General features: G+C 36.6%; 1 protein-coding gene across 2 annotated transcripts; it reads right to left on the reverse strand.

The window, feature by feature from the left end:
• Positions 1 to 4543: 4543 nt before the first annotated feature.
• Positions 4544 to 8783, reverse strand: LOC108628284 (phenoloxidase-activating factor 2). 2 transcript variants are annotated; one of them, XM_018030108.2, is made up of 6 exons: positions 8673 to 8783; positions 6468 to 6887; positions 5626 to 5937; positions 5279 to 5547; positions 5010 to 5173; positions 4544 to 4929 (listed from the first exon to the last, which is right to left on the reverse strand). In XM_018030108.2, the coding sequence occupies exons 2-6, from the start codon at positions 6869 to 6871 to the stop codon at positions 4720 to 4722; spliced, it is 1359 nt and encodes a 452-aa protein (XP_017885597.1). In that variant the 5' UTR covers positions 6872 to 6887; positions 8673 to 8783; the 3' UTR covers positions 4544 to 4719. The 2 variants fall into 2 exon arrangements, with proteins under 2 accessions (XP_017885597.1, XP_017885598.1); XM_018030109.2 differs by having other exon boundaries at positions 6546 to 6887; positions 8673 to 8782.
• Positions 8784 to 10437: the final 1654 nt, after the last annotated feature.

Genomic DNA, 10437 nt, shown 5'->3' on the forward strand with positions numbered 1-10437 from the left:
GATAATAAAAGCAGTCTTTTAAAAAAGATTTATAAATTTTAAATTTTTCGATTACTTTATATAATTTTTGCTCGTCCTCGGAATACCACTTAACAAATACTGATGGGAACTGTAAAATAGAAAACGTACATGTTGCGTAAAATATATACAAAAATGTGAGTAACAAATTATCTACTTACCTCATGGTTAAAATTACACCAGTTATTAATACATTGCCCATATTTTATCATTGTAAAACAAAAATTTGGAAAATAATCTCTGAAATCTAATACTGGTAATGAGCCTCTTCGATAAAACAGCTGCGATCGATCTGGAGTTTCTTTTGATACTGATGTATTCTTCGCTACATCGTCATTTTCATTATTATTAAACATTTCATAACACTCTGTCTTGGTTTGTTCGCAATATTCATTGATCGCTTCATCGGACAGGTCATTAAAACTGCAGAAATAGAATAAAACTCTCAAATTAAATAATTCGGGGAAATATGTTTCCAAAATTATAAGTACCTACTCTGAACCTGCATCTAAGCTTATATAATCATCTGTCTCTTCCTCTTCTTCTTGTTTTGAAATATTTGTATTATTCTCCAATTCTGAATTTATAAATTGCTTTTCAACTGTGTACATGAGCGTCATTGTATTATTAAAATGTTCACTTTTTATTTGAGGCGGTGTTTTTCCTAAAAGTAAGCTCCAAGCACTATCATCTTGCATATCACTATCAGGTTGCATTTCAGAAAGTTGAAATTGATCGCTTTTATCTAACTTTATTTTCTTTGTAGTGCTACCGTCATCATTAGAAACACGTCTTTTCTTTTGTAACGAATATTTATTGAAAATATTTTCTTCTACAGTATCCATTAACACGAGTTTATTTTGTGTAATTCTATTTTCTATTTTTAATGTTTCTAATTCTTGTAAATCTATCTTGTTATTTTCATGTAATAAATAATTGTTGTTCAGGTTTTTTGCACAATCACTTTGCAATAATCTTTGCTTCTTCCTTTCATGAGCTGAAATTTTAAAAGATCAATTTAATTAAGACCAATTAAAAATAATATGAAAGAATAAGAATTAAATAATATTTACCCGATTCCGTCGAACTGCCATGAGAATTTTCATTAACACTGTCCGAACGGCTTTGTTGAATATCGACAACAATATTTTCACTGTTCGCATCGTCAGATTTACGTTTCATCCTTTTTATCTGTTTATTATTTGATGTTATTATTTGTTTCAATCTGAACATAAGTGGTATATTGTGCATAATTGCACAATCATTCAAAATATTTTTCTGCGTAAAACAGTCTTCTAACAAAATAGTAAGTTCTTTTAGATTTGGAGTTTCTTTGTGTGTGTCCTCGTTTCTTTCGATGTTTTCATCGTCTTTAAGGACATCTCCATTAACTTTCATATTTGAAAAGCTGTTATTGTGTTCATCATTATTTCTAACTCTACTTCGTGTTTGAATTATTTTTGTTTCGCAATCATCGGAACTTGAATCTGATTCGCTTGATTCATTCGATTCATCCGACGAATCTACTAAATATCTTACATATTTCCTATTTCTCATTCTCATCTTGTGAACCATAATATCGAATTTTCTTCAGTTGTCTTCCGCTTACACTGTATTATTCACTATACGTTCATTAACTTTCAGTCTTGATCTCGTAATATTGTGTTTCGCTAAAAAACAAATACTTGTTTGACTTAACCACGACCTTAAATAAATGAGAATAAATCAAAGAGATTTGTATATTTTCTAAAAAAAAAAATATCGAGACGAAGTTAATGAAGGATGTACGAACAGTAGAACGCGATAAAACATGGCATACAATTTAAAAAAAATGGCACTCCGCAATACTTACAGTCGTTATTTATTCTTCCCCACCGAAAAACTTCCGAAACAAAATTCTGACACTTCGATTTAATTCGTGCGATCAAATATCTTACAAAAGCACGCACTTTGATAAAGTTAAGAGAGAAGCGCGAACCACAAGAACACTTCCACGCAAACACTTCCAAGTCAAACGATCGACTGAATGGAACTAATACCTGTGGCCACTGGCACCGCACGGGGTCCTTTGCGGGGTACAAGAATAAGAACTAGAGGTTCCCCGGCGAGTTTTCGGGAGTATTAATTGCGACGCATCACTATTTTGGCACAAATACAAATAGAGATACGTGGATACGTATTGAAGTAATCAATATAAAAAATAATTAGTACAGCGATTATTAAAACTTGCAACCGATGAGAATTTCAGATAGTTTCTATCCCTTCTCTCACTTATTTTTCTCGTGCATTGAGAACCCTTTTGCAGCGGTGACATTCAAGGATGCAATGTGTTTATAAATAGTGAACATCAGAAAACGCGATAACATGAAATAAATACAAGATAAAAGAAATGATGTACTGTATATTCAAATTGAATAGAATTGATAAGCAATATATACAGTTAGAAGGCTCCATTTCAATTTCACACGAAACTACATTGTTGCAGATGTAAAAGATATTTTAATTACGCAGTCCAACAAAGAAAACTTTTTCGGTATTTTGCAATATCCACTATGTAATTTTTATGAAATTCCTCTTGCCAAAGGCGAATCGGAAAGCAAGAATGCTCTACCGTAATTTTTTATCAATTACTAAACGATAAATTATAAAGATCAGAGACGTAGCAAAATCTTTCTGGTTAAAAGGATTTTAACAAGAATCATGTAGTATATATTGCAAATTTGTATTATTGGACCGTATTTCTTACTGTGCTCGTAATTTTTGACATTCAGAAATGAATATTACACGCATTTTGCGAACTCGTGAACATTTATGCAACTTTCGAAACAGATGTATAGTGTTTTATTTAAATAAAAGTAGTCAAATTGTATTCGCAATGTCAAAAAAAGAGATATTACCTTACGAACGTGTTTAGCCATGGCCGTCTTTACTAGAACGCCGGAGCATACGTGGTGAAGAAGCGAGCGTTTCGAACTGACAATCTTAAGTGGTGATGGAAAACTACAGCAAGAGACATGGCCCTGTTTATATGTAATACTCTATACTTTGCGATCTCCTTTTCTTACATATGTATCATAGATAAGTATAGACAATACAATATCTTCAAGAATTTCAGATAGTTTCTATCCCTTCTCTCACTTATTTTTCTCGTGCATTGAGAACCCTTTTGCAGCGGTGACATTCAAGGGTGCAATGTGTTTATAAATAGTGAACATCAGAAAACGCGATAACATGAAATAAATACAAGATAAAAGAAATGATGTACTGTATATTCAAATTGAATAGAATTGATAAGCAATATATACAGTTAGAAGGCTCCATTTCAATTTCACACGAAACTACATTGTTGCAGATGTAAAAGATATTTTAATTACGCAGTCCAACAAAGAAAACTTTTTCGGTATTTTGCAATATCCACTATGTAATTTTTATGAAATTCCTCTTGCCAAAGGCGAATCGGAAAGCAAGAATGCTCTACCGTAATTTTTTATCAATTACTAAACGATAAATTATAAAGATCAGAGACGTAGCAAAATCTTTCTGGTTAAAAGGATTTTAACAAGAATCATGTAGTATATATTGCAAATTTGTATTATTGGACCGTATTTCTTACTGTGCTCGTAATTTTTGACATTCAGAAATGAATATTACACGCATTTTGCGAACTCGTGAACATTTATGCAACTTTCGAAACAGATGTATAGTGTTTTATTTAAATAAAAGTAGTCAAATTGTATTCGCAATGTCAAAAAAAGAGATATTACCTTACGAACGTGTTTAGCCATGGCCGTCTTTACTAGAACGCCGGAGCATACGTGGTGAAGAAGCGAGCGTTTCGAACTGACAATCTTAAGTGGTGATGGAAAACTACAGCAAGAGACATGGCCCTGTTTATATGTAATACTCTATACTTTGCGATCTCCTTTTCTTACATATGTATCATAGATAAGTATAGACAATACAATATCTTCACATATAATACGTTTGTAAGAAAAGAAGCTAAGACGAAAAATATTTGTCAGGCCGAATTGGCCTAGGTAGAGGGATACGTTCCGGCTTTCCATTAAAGACGGCCGTGGTTTAGTACGCCCAGAGGATTACAGGTAAAACGAAGGATTGATTTTTATAGTACGTCGTTTCCGGGATAGGCACTTTTTACGCATTCTAAACAGATGTGCAGGATTTTCTTTAAATAAAGGAAAGGTAGTCTTCGTTCGAGAGAGGACACAATGCGGTATACACTTGGTGTGTCTGGAAAGAATCACTCAAATGCCTGGTGTCATAAACCATTTACTAAGCACGTACAATACCCTCGCGCGCACAGGCGCCCAGGCACAGGCATTTTATGACCACGAGTTATTCCCCGTAAAGATTACTTTCCACGCTTACATCTCGAACTTTCTAAAAAAATTTTTCAACAGATGGTGCGCACTCGGTCAAACTCGAGTTTCGCCATATACATCGCGACCCCAAATATTTTCTAAATATATTTTAATTTATTAGAGGAGAATGACAAAGCAACGTAGAAGTATAGAAATAAGTACCTGCCAGTACAATTGTTTTTATTAAAAACAAGATTGCGCATTCACGCGTACATTATTGTTTTGAAAATTACGTACGAACAATACAGCAGTCTTTAGACGATTATTAATCTCTGCGTAGAAATTTAAGTAAAACGATGATAAGGCTTTGTAACAAAGCTCAGTCTGTTTTTCGGCTTGAATAGACGGTATTGTCCAAACTGTAAAAAGCCATTTGTTCGTCGACCCAATCTCGCGCCAAAGCGACGTTAGCGTAAACACCCGGGGTTCCATTTTCACCGCAACCGATTCCCCATGCCACGATACCTGCTTGTATGTACTTGTTAGGGTTGTTTTTGCTTGGGCACACGAGCGGGCTCCCTCCGTCTCCCTAATGAAAGACACATTTATTATTCACAGAAGTACATATTTAGAGTATTTCAAGTACGATCTCGAGCAGAGCTAAATTACCTTGCACGTATCTTTGCCAGGCTCTCCGCCGGCGCATATAAAGCTTTCGTGAAGATTAAAATATTTTCCTAATCGCGTGCTTCGGAGGCTGTTCTGACATGAATCACGTGGTACCACCGGCAGTTCTACTTTCTTCAAAATTACTTGGTAATGACCCTCTTTACCTGGAAAGAATTAGACGAACCAGGTGTATTGGGATTACATGTTTTTACTTTGAAATAAGATCACTAAATTAGAATGGCGGACTCGATAATAATTGATATCCTTACCGAATATGTCTTTTCCCCAACCACTTGCAAAGCATCGGGTATTGTCAAAGACTTCGTTTGGTTCTGGTAGGCAAATAATATCTACGTTCTCCATAAGGTCCAGCGGCTCGGATAGAATTAGAAGAGCGAAATCATTATAGAGAGCTCCTGCATAATATTTATCGTGAACGATTACGTTTTGCACATTGCGATCCTGGTGAGGGAAAATCTCGTTCTTTGTCTGCGTGTCCCATTCTCCGGCACGAATTCTCAGTTCAGATGGTTGTTTTCTATTGAAAGTGATTTATTTATATATTTCGTACGAAAAGGGATTGAAATTTAATGGCAAGAATTTCATAGTTATTTACCCTTGTACGCAGTGAGCTGCGGTTAAAACAGCTTGCTTGTGAATCAAGGATCCTCCGCATTGGTAGACGTTCAGCTTTTGTTTATTTTCGCCGATAATTTCTTCCTTCAATATAGCTACCATCCAGGGGAATTCTCCGAATTGAGCCTCATTATTAGTGTTGCCGGTGATCCTGAAACCGACACCGTTCGGATTCCGTACCCCACAGCCTTTCCTTGGAATTGGCTTCGGTCTCGATATTCTGTCCTCTTCATCAATCCTGTCAGGTGCCTTGCAGCAAACGTCCAAGTAATTCTCGCAATCACCAAGCCCTCTGTATAATTAATAATAATTAAGATAATGATGAGTTCGAGTATTATGTACCAACATTAAATACGTACAAGAAAAAAGGTTGTAATCTCAAGAAGAGGAAAAAAGGACAAACGGAGCACGTTTTCCAGGAAAGTTCAAAGTAGTGTAATGTATTCTACATAAAATTTGATTGATTCTCTTTTGCAAAACGTGTTCCGAACTACAATTGTTAGTGAGTCCAAAGATAGTCTCATGCGGCGTGCAGACGCAATTGTTCAACAAACGCACGTATACACCTACATACCGTGAAAAGAGATAAAATATTGAAACCATCGTGTCTGTGTTTGTGAGATGACGAGGACAAGTGTCGTGCGCATGCAAGAACGAACATTGCTCTGGACTTGTCTCGAGAGAAAGAGCAATTCAAGGACGAGCTGACACACCACAAAATGTACATATATACACGTATGAAGAATTAAATATCTTTGCGATAAAATGCCAGAACAGGTGGTCTAATCGTTGCCATTTATGAGACCAGTCTTTGGGACTCACCCTTCTGTACGCGGATTCGTAATTGTACCCGCGCTCGTACTCATACTCGTACTGTTATTGTCATCACCGAAATCGGACCTGATATCGATCAATCCAATGCCGTTATCCAAAATGGTGCCCTCTCGACACTGATAGTACGGCACGCATTCGCAACCCTGCGGTTTCGGTCGTTGTTTATTCTGCGTGCCTAAAATCGTATCCGGCGTGGTCGACGGTTGCCCGAACGACTCGCTAATAAGGGAAGCCAGATCGCCGCTCGAATTTCGACTCTCGGGAGGGGTTGGTGTGGTGGATGTACCGAATACGCTCGATATCAACGAATTCAAATTTCCAGTATCCTGCTGAGGAGCTGGCACAGCCCTCGAGAGGCTGACCATTACCAGTATCAAAAGTATTCTTCGCATTTCTGTGTTCAAGGTCCTGAAAACGGTGTTATATAGTTCTCTAGTTTGGAGTGGGTCCTTAACAATTTTCAAGAGGTCCACGTGTTAGGGTCTCTTTTAAACGGAGTGAATAGCCTGACTCTAAAACTCCTTGCGACCAAGCAGGTCATTGTTCGAAGCACGCTTCGCTCTTTTCGTTCGGTCATAGGACGAAAATTTATCTCTGCCATGAAGTGCGATGAAATTTTTTCCACATGTTTCTTTACGCAGAGAAACTTGTCAGGCAAGTAATCTCCGGACCTTCGCGTACCTAAGTATATTCAGCTGAATACGCAAAACATAATCAAATCGAGAATTTGATGTTGCTAGTCAAGGTGAACTCACGCGAGGTATCGTGAGAGATTATCTCGTTCTCGTTTTGCATATAAATAAGCATGACTTCACGTCGAGTCTCGTGGATGAAACTGACAATGCGAGAAAACAAGACTCTGCTCCGTCTAAATTCACCTGCGGCTATTACATTCTCAATTAGTACCGATTGATGTTCATGACTGTTAACGATGTATCACGTTAGAATTACATTAAGAGATGTTATACAATGATCGTAAAAACTTTTAGATTAAAACGACAAATGCAAAATTGTCAATGAAATCGACGTACATACATAATCAGCCGGCATTCCTTTGATGAGATTGCCGCTATTTGTCCGTACTTAAAAAATTTTAACTTCTCTTTACAATGTATCTTGTCGGAAAGGCTGAAATGTTTGACGTAACCGCTACGATCGATGTGAATTCCGGCTTTCAAGGTGCCCGCATATTAATGATAGACATTAAACATAAACGTAAACAGGAAAATCTATCTGCATGAAAGATTAGTGTAATTAATGTAAGGATCGTGATGAATAAATCTAATTGTTACTTATCTTCGCGGAACAATTGATGGAGCCATAAATGAATTCCTGAATGTATCTCTAATACTCGAGAAACCTATTTCACGATTCCAGTTGAAAACAATTGTACATTCGAGACGTAAACCGAATTTAGACTTCAACCGTATTACAAATATTTGAAGACGATTGCAGATCGTTTAACGTTCAATCGTTAATGTAGATAAGAGAATTTTTCTGTTTCTGACGTGTGTACATCTCAGTTGTTAGAGGAAAATTTGCATAAAAAAATAGGTAAAACGGAGGATGATAGAGTAATCATGTCGAAATTCGACGAATCGTAAATTTACGTAACTATCACGCACATCGATCGTATCTGAAAGTGTTTGACACTGACCTCTTTGGAAGACCTTTCTGCACGAGATTGATGCATCGAATTAATATGAATTACCGAATGAAAACCTTCATTCCCAAGTTTAATGTATTTTCTATTCACTGTTATTCTTAATCAATTTACTGATAGAAAGGAAATAATTTGAAGAGTTCGGAGTACTCATAAATCCTATCTAGAATTGATCTATACATTTATAATCAAAGAAAATATCTTCTTGGCAAAAATAAGTTCTGTCCTCTTTATATACCAACAATTAATTAATCTTGACTGTGTAGAAATAAATCTTTTCCATCCATGCAAAATCTACTTGCTATATAAAAAAACTGATTACACAAATATATTTTTCTAAAACATTTCGATTGCTCTACAAAGTAGAAGACTGGTACCGTTTCTTCTTATAATACTAACACAGGGCACGTACTTATATAATGAGAATGCCGAAAAATAACACACATAGTAAGCACTAATTAATTGTGATATGACACGTTCATTCAACTACTTATTTGTATTCGTATATCAGAAACGATGAAATCACTTACTGTAAGCCGATCTTGGGTAATCAAATCAACCGTTGAATTTCCTGTTCAAGAAACGTCGTACGATTGCAACGCGCTGACCGTTCGACGCCGCGATTTCTTCGTTTACACACACAGCAGCTGCGGTACAAGCATTTATAACAATTACCCCCACTCACGACTCTTTGATAGTCACACACAAGCCGAGATGTGTGTACATAAGTATCTTGCCTCCCAACACGTTTCACTCGAGCCGGTCTCTTTCCCGCTCCCTCTGCATATATGTAGGTGGTATTCCCCATGCGTGGCCATCGGCCATGGACTTCTCGGAATCTTTACCCGAAGAACCAGAATTTCCTTGTTACACGAAGGTTTTGCTACGAGATTTCACGAATTCCGAAAGTCTGGATTGGTCAATTTCATTCAATAATTTTTTTCGACATTCCAACGGCTTTCTGTATTAGGAATCTTGTCTGTCATGTCAGGAATCGAATTTTAAAATATATATCTTAATGTTAATCTCTACTGTGGACATCATTCACTCGTTTGAAATGGAACGCGCACGACCAATAATATTTGTCAATTATTCGATAAACAGTTTTGATCCTACACTGACCCTGTCTGCATGTGCTATGTACGCGTATGAACCATCGGATAGAATGTATAATAAACATATATAGCGCTATGATAATCTCTCGAGAGAAGCCAACTAGAATCCGTATCAAAATAAAGCAGTAAGGAGAATCCTACTGAATTTACGTTGAGATGAACGTATCTTGCAGTTGGGTCTTCTGGCTAATTGTAAGATGAACGTATCTCGCTTCTCGGACTTATGGCTGAAATTCTTTTGTTTGGAACATGTGGCCAGACCCAAGTTGGCATGATACGATGCACGCATTTACCAAGCAACGAGAGGGATCGGTTTTGGGTTCCGATAATTGTTACGAAGAGAGGTAACCGTCTGTTTCTTTTCATGCTCGTTTCTAAAAGTTTGTAAGAATAAAAGTAAACACGTAACTTCAAGAGTTCCTAAGAAACAGAGAATAAAACCGTGCGCAACTAAGAATTAATATCGACGTATTATATACAACTAATTCGAATTATTTTACGAACTGACTGTTGTTAAATACTATTTAAATAATACAGTAACTATAAAACTGACAACTAAATACTATAATCGGAATTCTCGTGTTCTAAATTAAGTGGATTATCATAGGTGTAGTCAGCCATAACTGCAGGCGTTATGAAACGCTTAACATGATTATTTGATGAACGAGGGCTGGTGCATCGAATCGATTCGCGGTGTAATACAAACAATGTCTCGTTTGCAAAATGAATTTCTGTGAATTCAAATGAGGATCACGGAAGGTATACCGTTAACCAATAAAAACTTGAGATACCGAGAAAAGTCATTAATAAACGTTTTAAAATTCTAAACTTCGCAATTTGATGTGAAATCTTTCAAACGCCCTCGGCACTCAAGTACGTGTTCTGTATTCCTGGAATTCGCTGTTTTTTATACTAATTGTAAGGCCAAATATAAATGCAGTCAATCTCTGCAACGCAGCGAGATTCGACGCTACAATGTATGAATATCGGTGCAGTATTGTAGTATCCTGACTCTGACGTCACCCAGTGACGTCGATCAAAAATTGTAGGATGACTGGGATCAGGAATCGGGATCATTCTTGTCCGTATCCCAATCGGGAACGCATCGCTGCTCCAATTGAACCTTATAAATTTTATATCCGTATTGGCCGGGAATTGTTACGATTTATTATAATAATTT

This window comes from Ceratina calcarata, unplaced genomic scaffold, assembly GCF_001652005.2.
Source record: "Ceratina calcarata isolate Rehan_Ccalc_2016 unplaced genomic scaffold, ASM165200v1 scaffold514.2, whole genome shotgun sequence".
Lineage (NCBI taxonomy): Eukaryota > Metazoa > Arthropoda > Insecta > Hymenoptera > Apidae > Ceratina > Ceratina calcarata.

Excerpts from the sequence above, each read along its gene's own strand:
- LOC108628284 (XM_018030108.2), bottom strand. The coding sequence starts at position 6,871 with ATGCGAAGAATACTTTTGATACTGGTAATGGTCAGCCTCTCGAGGGCT. Across the intron at positions 5,548-5,625 it reads GCAGCTCACTGCGTACAAGG|AAAACAACCATCTGAACTGA; the intron begins GTAAATAACTAT and ends CACTTTCAATAG. Across the intron at positions 5,174-5,278 it reads TTGGGGAAAAGACATATTCG|GTAAAGAGGGTCATTACCAA; the intron begins GTAAGGATATCA and ends AATTCTTTCCAG.